This window comes from Astyanax mexicanus, chromosome 14 (assembly GCF_023375975.1).
Source record: "Astyanax mexicanus isolate ESR-SI-001 chromosome 14, AstMex3_surface, whole genome shotgun sequence".
Taxonomy (NCBI): Eukaryota; Metazoa; Chordata; class Actinopteri; order Characiformes; family Acestrorhamphidae; genus Astyanax; species Astyanax mexicanus.
The window spans coordinates 33,639,586-33,655,013 of record NC_064421.1 but is presented as its reverse complement, the minus strand read 5'-3'; the positions used below and the strand labels follow the sequence as shown (position 1 = coordinate 33,655,013).

Genomic DNA, 15,428 nt, shown 5'->3' with positions numbered 1-15,428 from the left:
TAAAAAGCTTCAAACCTTTATCAGCATCTGTCTAAAAGCTGCCCATTTCACCCCTTGGTCTTCCCCCTTCTTTTCAAGTGTAACTTTGTTCCAAAGAGGAAGGGGTGAAACCCTCCCCCTAAGAACTCGGACAACCCTTCAAGTATCCGATACCCTGCCGAGCAGTGGAGCAGTGTAAGAGCTAAAGTTCAGTAACCTAGCTGCTGGATAACTAGTCAACTTTAGGGCATTGTATGTCTTCAGAAAGAGGGGAAGTGGTGCAAAAATTAATTATTATTGTCCATTCCTTAATTCCTCTGTGATAGGGAGCTGAAATTAGCTTTGATTTGCTTTTATTTTATTATATTTTTGGTTCTGCTATTCTGCAATACCCCAGAAATTTACCTGAACACATCTCATTTCAGTACCACCACGACTATTGGTCGATTTTAATCTTGATGGATTGGAAACTCTGATAAGTATGTTTGGATGCCTCTACTATTTGTTACAGCACAAGCTACGGTTTCATTGCTGTCCAAGATAAAAAAAAAATATATCCTTAACAACGGTGACTTTAAATGGAAGTCAAGAGTGTTTTTTATTGCTACAAGCTACAGGCTTTTGGAGAAAATAGTGAAACAAAAATTAAGCATGTTTTTCATCGGATAGCAATGATTTACATTCAGCATGAATTAAAGTAAAAGTGTGAGAGTGGTCTAAAAATTCATTTTTATTGTTTTATAATTGTGCAATACTGAATGAAATACTTATTTTTGCATATCTCAGCTTAGAAAATCTGTGTTTGACAGCAGTGTTAATCATGCTAAGCAATACTAGAGCAGAGAGAGTTAAGGGATTTGCTCAAGACCCAAGAGCAGCAGATTAGCAAACCTGAGCACTGAACAACAGTACATATGCCAAGGTATGCCAGTACAACGAGAATCAGAACACTAACCAGATATCCTTCTTAAAAGTGTACACCACTCAGCCCAGTACAATGAGAATCAGAACACTAACCGGTTATCCTTCTTGAGAGTGCACCACTCAGCCCAGTACAATGAGAGTCACAACACTAACCGACTACCCCTCTTAAGAGTACACCACTCAGCCCATTACAATGAGAATCAGAACACTAACCGAAGAATTGGAAAAACTGTACTAACCTGTAAGAGGATGGTGTCCAACGGTCAGCGGAATGCTACGTTCAGGCGTCTGTCCAACTCCATGCACCTGTGTGTGTGTGTGGTAATACTTTGGCTTAATCACAAACTTTTGGCTCTTGCTTTGGTGCATGGTCATGGATACAGGAGGTTGTACACTGCGGGAGACAAGAAAATAAAAAATTAGCCAAACAAACAACCACTCATCATCAATCTCTTACCTCCTGCCCCACTTTGTCTGTCTGTCTCTCTGTTTTATTTGACGTGGGCTAATGCTCTACCTCCATAAGGAAATGCATATTCATTTACGCACATTTACACATCTACACACCTTTCTCTGTGATTAATTGCCACCCTGAGGCTTTGTGGTGAAAAGCGCACAGGCATGAACACATTACCATGTTAATACAGGCTGCATGCACGGGAGAAATGAAACCACTGTTGTGAGAACATGGAGGGAAAGCCTGGCTGGTTTTCAAACTACAAGATGAATCCAGCTTCTACAGACAGTACATGGAAAGAATGAAAGCATGAAGCATGTATGCTCACATGTAGTCAAAACAAAATGGGAAATGCCGTGATCAAAGTAAAGAGAGATAACCCAAGCACTCCATTTCCATAGAAGTGAACTCTGAACAACTTTGCTTTCGGCAAGATTAAAGGAATTGTCTCCCATCAAACCAATCAAACTCACCCAAGCTTCTCCTCATAGGCATAGCATAATTCCATGTAGGCCCACTGAGCAATGCAATAAGCACCTTTTTAAGACTGATTCTACATTGATAGGGTAAATTTGTAATCTGTCAATTTGTAAACTAATCATAAACGGCCCTATTTAGGGAACTATAGCTCACCGGTCAGTTGCATGCAGCTTGATTTTGGGTGTGTCTTTGGTATTGTGAGGGCGCAAAAAATACACCTTGCATGGCTCAAAACATGCTACAAACACATACTAATTCTCTTAATTAATCATGAGTGTGTTTTGGGGGTAACATGAAATAAACCAATCAGTGTGCAAGTTGCCATTCCCTTTAAGAGGCAGATGCGCTCTGACTTTGGCGCGTTGATATATTAACAGTGCTGTGCTTTTGCGTGTCTCAGCAAAAGATACTGACGCATACACAAATAAATGTAAACTCTACCTACCATAGGTCCATTGTGTCCAAGTGTAAAATTACAGACTATGGGCCTTACTGTACACCCTGCACAAGGTGCACTGTGATGCTTGTTGCTATCTTACACCCTGCCAACCCTCTATTTTCACGACTTGTGCATGGCCGTTTAAAAAGTGTCAGAGTTTAGGAATAAATCTACACTGATGGGTGTGGTGGTCTCAAAGTGAGGTGTGTTCAGGTAAATTTCTGCTGTGCCGCTATTTTGGCAGGCACACACATGTGCGCCACTGACTGACTAAAACCCTGTCACCAGTGCAATCCTTATCTTTGCCATGCAGGATGTTAAAACATCACATTAAATCAATAACTGGAATTAACCAAATTAAACCAAATTAACCCCCCAGCACTACCAGCCACTAAAACAAACAACACGTCAAGGTCATTCTCATACATTGGGTTTTATTGTAGTAGTGTAACAATATGTTACCACCCCTCACACCATCACTTGTTGTACCAGACACATTTGGTTAAAGGTCACTTGACTGCTGTTCCATGATATTTTTTTCTTTCATGCTGGACCACATCAATAAACCTATGTTCTGTTTTCTTCTTTTTTAAAGACATTATAACAAAGACCCGGAAGGTTTGCTGCCACATACCAAAGGTTCTTCATCAAAGGTTAAGACATATACAAACTCAGAGCAAAGCAGAGCCACATGTACTGACAGAACCCACAGCACACAACTTAGGATGAGTTACTTACTATAGAATGTGCTTCAAAACAATGCTAGAAGATTCCTTTGAAAATGACTGAAAGTATTTGTTATGTCTACGTTAAAGTGCCTGTAATGCCATGCCACCAGACCCTTGGTTATGCTCTGTTTGGTCTGCCTGTGGGACACTGTTCAGAATGTTTCCTAGGAAAATCTGGTACAAACACTGGCTAGTGTATAAACTGCATGTATATATATACACACATCAGTAAAGTAAAACCATTGCAGTCGGAGCATGGCCAATTGCTTTCCTTCCTCACAGATGTGGCTAGCTGATAGCTCAACTTCTTGGGAAGACAGCTATACAGCTCACAGAGTTGTAAATATAAATGAATGGAAATGTACTGTGGAATTGCAACTAAACAAGGGGAAAGAGGGGAAAGTCTGCTGGTTCATTTTATTAGATTTAAGGTCTAAGGGTGTACTCACACGAGGCACGGTTTGGTTGGATCAGTGTGCTGGAGCACAGTTCTGCCTCCTCCCCACTCCTCTGCTGGCCTGCACTCATACTGCGTTTAAACAATCCGTGCCGGAGCACACTTACCTCACTTGTCAGTGGGCTTGCCAGTGTTGTGCTGAATTCAGCACCCCCGCAATAAAAAGCACCCTCTCTCATATCTCGGAGATAATCGGCCTTAAACTACTTAGAAAAAGGCACCAAAAATTACAGTTATTTCAGTCAAAGTTACATACATAGGGAGCGGCTGCTGAATTCAGTGCAACACTGCCACGTTTGTTTACAGGAACGTGTCATCACTAACATCATCCTGTTTAGTGCTCGGGCACGGTTCGCGCTCACACTTCAAGTTCGCGCTCAGGCCAAGTCTAAGTTAACCATGCCCTGGCCCACCTCTTCAACTGATCAGAGGAGCGACCACACATGTTTTGGGAAGAAACTGTGCCTGGGCATGCAACAAATTTCCTGTGTGCAATGGTTAATTGTAGTCCATCTCCTGCTATTCAATATACTGTATTGGCTGCTCTAAACTCTATCGATTATTGCTCAGTTTCTAACCTCAAGACCTCTATTGACTGTTTACACTTACATGCCAAAATTCATGGAACTGCAGTAAGTCATTTAATGATGAGGTAAGGTTGACATCTGGCATGTCAATGTACCGTGGTTCTGTGGTTAGAAACCAACAGTGGCAAAGGTTTAAAGGATGACTACCAACTACTTCTGATTGAACTGTTGGATCTAGACCTGCAAGGTTGGTGTTTCTTTGAACAGAGTGTGTGTCCAGGTATATACACTACATGGACAAAAGCATTGGGACACCAGGTAGTTTGTTGGTTTTTCCAAAATCCAAGGTATTAAAAAGTCTGTCCTGCTTTTTTGTTGGTTTAACGGTTTCTACTTTTCTAGATTTTGGAGCATTGCTTCAAAGATTTAATACCATCTAGTGACAAGAGCATTAATAAGGCCAGGATGTTGGGTGACCACTATGCCACCTCATCCAAAAACTCTCCAGGCCATTTCAAAAGTACTGCACAGAGGGCAATAATTCCAGAAAATACAGTTCTTCCACTGCTACACAGCTCAATGCTTAAGTTGGGGTATATACCACTCTAGCCCTGGCTTGGCATTAGGAATATAGGCAAATAAGTTAATGTTTGTCTTCTTCAGAGAGTCTTATTCTATTTGCAGTACTTCCCTACAAAGACTAGAAAAGCTTTGTGTGAGTGTTTGTACATCGGAGTCCATAATGCATGCAATTTGCTAAATCGTAACTGAAAGTATTTCTTAAAAAGAGCATTTGTAAATATATGGATATATAGTGAATTCAGGTAACATTTACAGTTGCTTTTAGGACAAGAACAATGCATACTATATATTGGTGCCTCTGGAACACAACATGGATCTAAAAGTGTTAAAATAGGTGCACAGGACCATTAGTAAGGACAGGCAATAGAACCTGCGGACACCCTGTAAGTATCAAATCAGGCCTTGTTGCTAATGGTGTACTGTTATTTGCAACGTGATACTGATGGCAGATAGCTGCATAATTGATTGCAGCCCATACCTCTTCGAAACGCAATCCTTGCCACTTGATTATGCCTTAGAAACTACACACACTTTTTACTCAAGACCAGGCCTAAATGAAACACTATTGCTCAGAGTGGCTGCGAGGCATGCTCAGAATTCACCCATTTCCCCTCATCTCAGGTTACGCGTTTGCACGTAATGGGGTGTAATTATTGGCCATTAGACGTTAAGAATTCTTTAACAGCTTGGTGATCAAGCGATACACAAAAAAACACAGTTCGCAAAGAAAGCATGTGCAACACTTCATTTACTCTTTATAAGGCTATTTAGATAATGGGGAGGTCGCTGGTGGGGGGCGGTCATGTGAAGAATTCAATAAGGCCACAGAGGACAGGATCTGCATAACAAGGGCTAATAATCACTGCCCATTCACCCAGGGCAAAGTGCAGAGCAGGGGGTGAGAAGGAAGTCACAATATGGGAGATGCAAAGAGCAAATGTGACAAAAAGAGGGGGTGCATTTGTTAGACCAAACGGTGCAATAGCAAACTCGTAATAGCCGTGTGCAATAGAGTGGGACCAGAAAACAGAAAGATTTCTAAATGTAAAACAGTAAACTGAGAAACCATTTACTCTATCTCTCTCTCTCTCTCTCTCTCTCTCTTTCTCTCACTTTCCATCTCTCACATAACAAATGCCTGCAGGTGATCTAATTTCTCCACTGTTCCTGTCCTGATGTAATGCACTTAAACAAAAGAAACCAGGGCCCATCTCTCTCTCTCTCACAATTTTTTACTCTCTCTCTCTCTCCTCGTCTTTCTCCACCCTCCTTCTCTCTCCAGAGACGTAAACAGTGCCGAAAGCCAGCCGTCTTCAGTATCTTACTCTATGCCAGGCACGGGCGGTGCCAGCCCAGGCTGGCATTAAACACGCCAACAACTCATAGTAGAGCCAGAGCAGAACTTTTTGGAATTATTAATGGTGACAAGAGACACAAATATGCCCACCGTCTTGTTTGTCTCCTTGTCACACAAACACACACACACTCATACACACACACACATACAGCAGAGATGGAGGCCTAAACTAATTTGTGCAGGGCAAGTGTTTAATCGCTCCCAGCACACAGTGTTGCTATCCACACACACAGACAAATATAGAGCTGAGCTACTGCATACACAAATACACCAACACAGTCACAACCTTGTATTCTAGTCTTCCTGGGGTATTTCCAATGCCATACATAATAACAGCAGCTAAATACTGCTGTAACAACACTGAACTTAACTTCTGGGGCTAAATGCAATGTTTGCTTTTCTAATAATAGCTGTTTTCTGTTTATAAAAAGCATCCTGTTTGTTTCTCATGGGAAATAGGAAATGGGAGCCACCACATATTTTTTATGATTTGCATCATCCTGGAGTCCTCTGGTTTCAAACAATAACTAAATACACACATACACTAAGCTGTACAGCACCCTAACATGAAATACAATACCTTTATATCAGAAACATAACAATAAGGGTATCACACTTTACATACAATCCCAAGGCAGGGAAAGTTGGGATAGTATTCAAAAAAACCCTTTCTTTATCTACCATATTTTAATATGGTAGATATTATAATCCCGTGCGCCTTTTGTAAGATTTTTTTTTTACCAGTCAGGTTGTAAGGAGCACAGCCTTATACAGGAGTTTCAGTTTAGTTCTCCAGCACCAAGGCTGGAGCAGTATTAGCATTAGCTGCTAACCGCACTAAGCGCCAATTAGATATGAGTACTATGGGCCTATAGCCTGCTGCTAGCCTGTGGTTAGCTGCCAATGCTAATGCTGCTGCACCCAGCCTCAGTGACCTGCAGACACCCCTGCTCCTTACTAATGTTGCACAATGCGCCTTATAACCCAGTGCATTTATTGACATTTATTGATAGTGCGCCTTATAAGCTGGTGCACCTTAAAGTGCAAAAAATGGGTATTATTATACTGTACATCCATTCCTGCATTAAAACAATAAAGCATGACCATTTTGTAATGTTGCCATTGTTTCTTACAACGCTTAATTTGGATTTGCATTGTCCTGTTGCAAAATGTATGGTAGTCCACTTTTTTGAATTAATGCTTTCATTACACAAGCGTACAACAACCTTATATCATGACAGACTTTTGTCACTGATAACAGTCCGGATTTTCCACTGCTCCAGAGAAGTCAACACTGCTTCTGGACAGGGCCCTCATAAGTTTTATATATGTATTTTGAACAGTTTTAAGTGGGCAGAGTGGGCATCTTTGATATTCAGTCATTTGTGGATACTGCTTTCGTGCCAAATTGTGATTTTATTCACCTGTTGACATCACCTGTTTAAAATCAAATCATTATTTTTTTGAGTACTAACCCTAAACTGCCTCTGTCCCAACTTTTTTGGAAAGTGTGTTTCAGTGCTGAAATTAACACAAAAATACACATAAACACATAAAATACTGTATCTTTATGTTTAACAAGTTCATTCTGTCTGCAATCAAATAAACAGTGTAAAACTTTGCATTTTGTCAGTCCTGACACTGTTAGTCTGTCTGCTCTAAACTCTGAACCACTCAACAAAGACTCCACCTCCTAGCATGCACTCACTCTGGACTTCCCTGACTCGGCTGATCATGTGACACTACAGCGTTTTCGCTCCCCCAGTTACTAATTGGTTCCACCTGTCCTTACTAATATGAATACTCAGTTTGCTCTGTTCTCTGTGGAATATTAATAATCTACTTATTTAGCTCTTCTACAATGCCTTTTCTTTGTTTATTGCTTTTTGTTACTGACTCGTTTTTGTTTTTGACTCTTGATTTTTGCCTTGCCTTCTCCAATGTTCATTTCCGTTGCCAACCATTTTTGTATTTTTGACCACTCTTTTTCCTGAATTGCTGAATTTACCGTGTATGACCTTTTTTGCCTGACTACGCTCTGGTATGATGTTTATATTTGCTGACCCTGCCTGTCCCTTACTACTCCTGTAAGTCTAGCCCCTTGGTAATAAATTGTGTAATTGGTATCTGCGAGTGTCTGTCGTTTGTCTGGCCAGCTTGTCACTTTTTTTGCATTTTTCATACTGTCCCAACCTTTATTTGAATATGCATGCCCATTAACTGTGCATTTCACAGACTGGAGCATTTTGCTGATGCTCAGTCTGGAAGCAGCACAGTGTCGTCAGTAGAGCAGCTCTGCCTGCGGCAGCGGGAGGTTAAGTACCCAGTCAGCCATGGGATTTGAATCTTTCAGTTGAAGGCACACATTTCTTACCACTGGACTACCAGCTCATGTTTAGCAAATTAGCCTGGTGACTGGTTATTTTTTCAGTCAGTAGAACTACGTAAAAGTTTGTATTCAGTGTTCTGGTTGCTTTACATTATAACACTAAAATTATAATACTTAATTACATTTTATTTTATTTTTTTCATTTACTTAATTACAAGATGTGATGCTTTTTATAATTATTTTTTATTATTTTATAATGCAAAACTGTCACTTTAAAACACTGCACAGTGAAATACTAAATAACCTTGTTGACAAGTTTTTGTTAATTTTTTTTCTTTGCTTCTTTTTCCAGCATACAAGCAGTCCTTATTATTGTTTTTAGTCTCTAGATTTTATATTAACCTTCACAGTTACCCTAAACTGCCATATCTTACTTCTTAATTCTTATTTTCAGGTCTTATCAGACATAGTTATTTTGCTAATTTAAATAATTGAGTGTTTTCACATCCACAGTTTGAGTGCTTTGGCTTAAATCAGTTAAGGAGTTTGAAGCATTTTCCATTTAGGTTTGATTTGTTTTCACACAGGGAAAAATAACTTATCTAACTTATCGAAATGCATCACTACAAACCATGGAAGATTGTTCTTTCTGAGCTGTCTGGGATGAGAACAATAAAGTAAATACAACAAAAAGGTTGTTCTGGACTAGTGCATATCGTCGCTGTCCAATGAAAAACACTTATCTCCAAAACAGCAACTTTACAGGAGAGGGAAAAAACCTTGTAAACTTTCAATGGAAGTCAATGTAAAAACAGTTTATTTCAGGTAATTTTGAAGAGTTTCTATTGGTCCGTTCATCAAGAAATTTTGACACAGTGTAAAAGACAGTTTGTCTGTTCAAATTATGTACTTAACTGAAAATCGACAAAAATGGAGATAAGTGTTTTTCATAGGACAGCGACGATATTTCAGTAGAGATAGCATTTGTTATCTAGGCAGTGTACCAGGATAAACTACATTACTTAGTTAGTTGTTTAGCTCAATTGTTTTGATCAGATCAGGGTCATATCATGTTCTCACTGCTTCAGAGTTTAATTGCTTTAGAGCTCGTATGGGAAAAGGTCAACATTCCCTCTTCTCAAAGGTCTTGGTGAAGTTGTTTTGGTCTGCAGTTGACCTGTTGGAAGAAAAAGTGCCAAAAGTGAAAATCCTTGAATGAATTCTGAACATTGCTGAGTTGCCAGCGCACTCAGAGGAAAAAGCAGCAACTTGGTTTCGATACATCAGCTCACAGATGCCTTGTGCTGATCGACATCACCCTTTGGAGTGATGTGGGGAGAGAGTGCCATTTGAGAGAGCAAGGCCAATTGTGTTCTCTCTTAGGGATCCAGCAGCTGATATCAAGCTACATGAGCTGGATTCAAACTGGAAATCTCCTGATCTTTTGGTCTGCTGAACCCCTCAGAGTCCCCGTGTTTGGTTCATTTTTGACCAGAGATGCTTCCCCTTATTAAGTTTTACTGACTGATTTCTCAGCCCCACCCCAATTTCGGTAGTGGGTTCTGAATAGACAGTGATTACATTTCATTTTGACATGAATTCCACGCTGCTCTGAGATGGAATGCCATTACTATGCATTGTGTTTTGCTTTTGCACATTTGCAGCATCACACAGTGGAATACAATGCAGTTGAGTTGATTGAATTTTAAGTGTAATTCTGACACAAATTCAATGTTTGGATTTGAAAACATAATTTTTTTGTATTGTTTTTAATAAAGAAATCAAATGCAGTGAAATGTAATGTAATGGTGGTTTTGCATTTAATTTTAGCACATATTCCGCATGTTAGTGTAGAAAAGCAATGCATTTTGTGGATTGCATTTACATTTTTCCACAGTAGTGTTTGCTTTTCAAGTTGGCACTTATTCCTCTCCATTTGTTTTAGGACATTCAACCAGGTGAATGTTTAGGGCAATCTTTTGATGACGGCTACACTAGTGTGTGAACCCTGGCTTTTTTTATGAACCTGTGTTAAGCTGTTCCACATGCTCTCCCTCAGGCCCTCTGACTTCAGAAAACCACGGACATTGCAAAGCTCTGCTAAGAACCAAAGAAGATTAAAGTCATTTATCCAAAATCAATTTGGAACACAAAGCCAAAAGGTTGAATGCCTGATAGGATTATTAAAGCTCATTTTTGGACACATTTTCTAGTTAACAAACACTGTGGTGGCTTTAGGTCTTATGTTCATAATGTGTTGAGGGCTGATGTTGAAATGGGGCTTACAGAAAGTGCCCAAATCAAACAGGGTCAATTTTCTGAGATGTTTCGCTTGAAATAAAAACATCAAATGTGATGCTGGATGACCTCAGAAGCACCTATATATGAGTAGTCGGATCAGGTTCACAGTGCTCTCCAAAGCAAATAAAAGAGAAGACTTCAATTTCTATTGTGCAGAGGGGGGATTTTAGCCCTGCGACTGAAATATCTGGCAAATTGGCCCACAGCACTTACCACCCACTTCGATCTTCCAGGCCTGTGGTAGGTGCTCTATTGTGTTACTGAAGCACAAAACCAGAGCACTGCTACTGTTTGACACAGATAGCATCACTGCAGGGTTGGCTAGAAACCAACTGGCTTCTTATTTGGCCACTTTTTGAAATCCTTTCAAAAGCAGTCGCATAAATACGGGTTGGGTATTGAGTGGGTAGGTTTGGCAGGTTGGGCAATTACACTGATGCCCACTGTAAGAGGGTCCTGTAATGACATAATAAGTTTGGACTTCTGATTGGAAACCTGAAAAAATGACCCCTTCCAACAATTAACCACATATCAACCATTTTTCCCTTTTGAGAGAATATGATAAGTAATTATAGCGATTCATATATAAAAGTAAGCTCTGTTGGACTTTTATTGTACCATGTTTTGCAAGTATTGTCGAAAAGTGGTAGCACTGAAGGTGCAAAGCAAATTCAACCACAAAAGCAAAGCTTCGAAACAAAAAAAGATGTGCAAAAAAAAAAGAAACTGGAACACTAAATTAACTTTCCAAAAATGGATAGCTCCCCCTAGTTCCAACAAAGCATCTACTTCTTTATAGTGTTGCCATTGCTTCTCACAAAGATGCTATGGCACAAAAAATAGCACGCTGTAAAGTGATTTAGGTGTTATGTGGTCCCATACTTCCTATAAACAATTATCGCCATCTTAATTCATGTTTAAAAATGGCCTTTCTTTTTCGTTGCAAAATCTTTTTGACTTGTTGCTGATAACAGTCTGAATGGTCCACTCTTCTTTAATAATCTTTATCCAGAGCACACAGACTCCTAAGACCTGGATTCTGATTTGTCTGACCACAGTGCATGTTTCCACTGTGTGGTGGCCTTTTCCATCTCATAAGACAGAGGTCGGCAGTTAAAATCGGCCGCGGGGCAGATATTCTGTTTTGAAAAATGAAATGTAATGAGATGGAGTGCTACAGCCTAGTAGCTCTCCAGCCCAGAGGGTTGTTGAACCAGCTGCAGAACAGTTCATCTCAAAGCAGGTAAACCCAAGAAGAAATGAAAAAATTAATAAACAAAAACACCGCTCCTCATGCGGCATCGAAACTGTGTCGTCAGGGTTGCGGTCCAATACACTAATTCTGCCCCGACTAGTGAATGAACTGGGACACGGCCGGAAAAAAACTGCGTTATAAAAAGATAGCAAGCCCAAGAACAGGAGGAAAAATGAGAACGGGTGGAAATTAAAGTCAAGCCAAGCGAGACAAAGAGATAGGGGAGGTAGGTAAACAAAAGCTCTCCAGAGAAGCGTTTTTTTTTTTTTCGCTATCGTTCATTATAGTTCAAACTACCTCACAGGCCAGATGTTTCATGGGCCGACCCCTGCCAAAGATATCCACTACTGCAACTATCATTGTGAACATCGCTATTAACTCGACTGAACTGGTAAAGAAAGATAAGGCAGTGATTAGCCTGCAAGTGTCCCACATTAACTGTTTAGAATCAGGAAAGATATAATGACCTGGCTTTTCTCTACATTGAATATAAAAGAGTGTTGAATGCAAGGCAAACCAAGAGGTAAAGGTTTACCTCTAAGCTGTTTTTTGTAGACCTTTATGGTTTGTGGAGTGAATTGATGGAAATAGCAGACAAAGATTAAAATGGCAATGTCAGGGAGGGGCAATTCTAGAATCAGAGGTGCTGACCAGCCAATTAACCCAGCCACACCACCTGTGAAACCTTACACATGTCGGTCTTGTGTTTTCCCTGTTTTTGATCCTTTCTGTTCCTGTCCTTGATCCTTCTGTCTTGTATTCCTAGCCATGTGCTCTGTAAGCACATGGCCCTGCGTTGTTATTGTCCTTTCTCTGCCCTAACCTCACCCTGTCATTAGTGTTCCCAGCTGTTTTATCTGTTACCCCGCCCCCTCGTTACCGGTCCCAGGTGTTCCTCACCCTCTGGGTGTATATAAACCCCTTTCCTGTCAAGTCTTTTGTATGCTTTGTGCGCCTAGTCAGATTGTGCGTTTATCTTTTAAAGTTCTTAATGCCTTGTTTTAAATGTCAGGGCTCTCCAGATTCTAGCAATGAGGTGTGGAGCTACTTTGAGGCTGGATAACGGTGTTGTAAGCGGCAGTTGTAAAGAGTGCTGGGCAAAAAGCACAAAATACCTGGATCTTGGAAAGCTGCGGGAGAGCGGTGGTGGGTTATTCAACAAAGGTTAGTTCTCTTTATCATGTTTAACTACACCAAAAATCAATTTTACAACGGAGTTCTCCTTTTAATGCAAGTATACATAATGTCCACTGCAATGAACAAGGGGTCAATTGCTATCTTTGCACATATGAAGTTGGTGAACGTTAACAAAACTTCAGCAATTATAGACAGCGAGTGTGTGTGTGTGTGAGGAATTACAGGCCAGCTGGACTTAAGATTTCTCTGAAACTGTGGTCAGTGTCTCTCAGCCATGTCTGTCCAGCTCTGCACTCAACAGGTGCGCTGGTTGGCTGCCACAGTAAAAGGGAATATAGACACATTTCTATTCTCTGTCTCTTTCTCTTGGCAAGTCTCCCGCAGACTCACTCTCTCTCTCTCTCTCTCTCTCTCTCTCTCTCTCTGCCTGTCTGTGTGTCTTTCTCCACACACATCTATCAAACAGAAGTTTGGCTGGGGCAGGAAGAGTGACAGGTCTAGTGGGCTGATCCTGCATTGACAGATGATTTCCCATTCCCCTCTCTCTCTCCGTCTCTCTCTCTGTCTCTCTCTCTTCTTTCTCTCTCTCTCTCAGACTCGCCATATTTCATCTCTAATCCAAACAGTGCTCCAAACCTGGACACTCTTCCACCTGTGGAATATACAGTTATTCTAACGTGCACTCATCACTATTCTACTGTAAATACAGATGCATGCATCAACACACATTAACTCAGGGGTAGTGATGTGTATTGGCAATATACATACCGAAATTGTTTTAGTCAGTCAAATTTGAAACTGTTATTTTGTAAACATATTTATAAAATCTGGAACAAAAGAAATGTTCATTTTGCAATATTTTTTAAACGTATTTATACATATTTATATTCGCTTGCTCTTCTTAAGACTCAAGAACACTGGCCATTGTGCTTATGGATGGGACATTCCATTTTATCATTTTATAAAGTCCTGTGTTTTCCTGGAAAGTCTTACAGCACTTCATGCTTCCCTCTGCTGACAACTTTTATGAAGATGCAGATTTCATTTTCCAGCAGGACTTGGCACACTGCCCACACTGTTAAAAGTACAATTTGGTCTTATTTTATATTCTAATTTTCTGAGACACAGATGTTTAGGGTTTCATTGGCTGTAAGCCATGAAGTAACTTTTCAATCATATTATCTTTTTTTAAGGTGCACCTGTATAAACTGAAGCGAGATTGGCTGAGCAGGGAAAGCACTGAAGTGTGCAGTGCTGGAGGCCTCTAAGTCTGGACTGGAGGAAAAACGAGACAGAACGCAAACCTTTATCAAGCTTTCATGGTGGTCCAGAGAACAAAGAAACATCTCTGCACCCCAAACACACAGCTACACATCCATTTTCATTACTCATGACTCTCTCAACAGATCCCCCACCAACGCATGTGACACAAGCTCCCGACCAAGCCTAGCAGACGGCTAACCGAAGGAAAGGATTGGGTCTGACAGGGTTCTATTAATCACCCAGTGGGAGAACGTCAGCTCAGGGACATTTTCCTGTGGGAAATATTTTTAATAGGTTTTTTAAAGATTTTACAGCCTCTTTTGATGTAAAATGGAGTTTGCAGTTGCACAAATACGGCAGAACAGACAGTAAGAAAAGTCTGAGTGTTTTCTCAGAGTCTGGTGTCCAAGTCTACTGGTTCAGTGGTCAGTGAGAAGAGCAGGCTGACAAGGCTCAAAACCACTTTCAATGGACAATCAAGTCTATAATCTAATCTTTAGTCCTTCGATCTTCTCCTCTTTCGCTTAATGCGCTTTATAATCCTTGCACTTTATAATCTGGTATTCTTTATAATCCGGTATGCTTTATAATCCGGTCTGCTTTATAATCCGGTGTGCCTTATGTATGGAAATAGACAGGGTTATTCATAGTGCACCTTATAATGCAGTGCACCATAGAATCCAGTCTTCTTTATAATCCAGTGCACTTTATACTCCAGGCTGCTTTATAATTTGGAGTGCCTTATATATGGAAATAGACAGGGTTATTCATAGTGCACTTTATAATCCTTGCACTTTAAAATCCAGTCTGCTTTATAATCCGGTGTGCTTTATAATCCACTCTGCTTTATAATCCGGTGTGCTTTATAATCCAGTCTGCTTTATAATCCGGTGTGCTTTATAATCCAGTCTGCTTTATAATCCGGTGTGCTTTATAATCCAGTCTGCTTTATAATCCGGTGTGCTTTATAATCCAGTCTGCTTTATAATCCGGTGTGCTTTATAATCCAGTCTGCTTTATAATCCGGTGTGCTTTATAATCCAGTCTGCTTTATAATCCGGTGTGCTTTATAATCCAGTCTGCTTTATAATCCGGTGTGCTTTATAATCCAGTGTGCCTTATGTATGGAAATAGACCCTTTCATTGATAAGGCACCTTATATTACGGTGTGCCTAATAATCCAGTGCGCTTTATAATCCGGTATGCTTTATAA

General features: G+C 40.3%; 1 protein-coding gene across 8 annotated transcripts in view; it reads right to left on the bottom strand.

Moving 5' to 3' along the window:
- The window catches only part of ltbp1 (latent transforming growth factor beta binding protein 1), a 244,512-nt gene that overhangs the window by 164,301 nt on the left and 64,783 nt on the right, over positions 1-15,428 (bottom strand). For all 8 annotated transcript variants that reach the window (XM_049464179.1, XM_049464180.1, XM_049464184.1 and 5 more), the window contains exon 4: positions 1,143-1,297. In XM_049464179.1, coding sequence (XP_049320136.1) covers positions 1,143-1,297 — 155 coding nt within the window. The remainder of the gene's footprint in view (positions 1-1,142; positions 1,298-15,428) is intronic.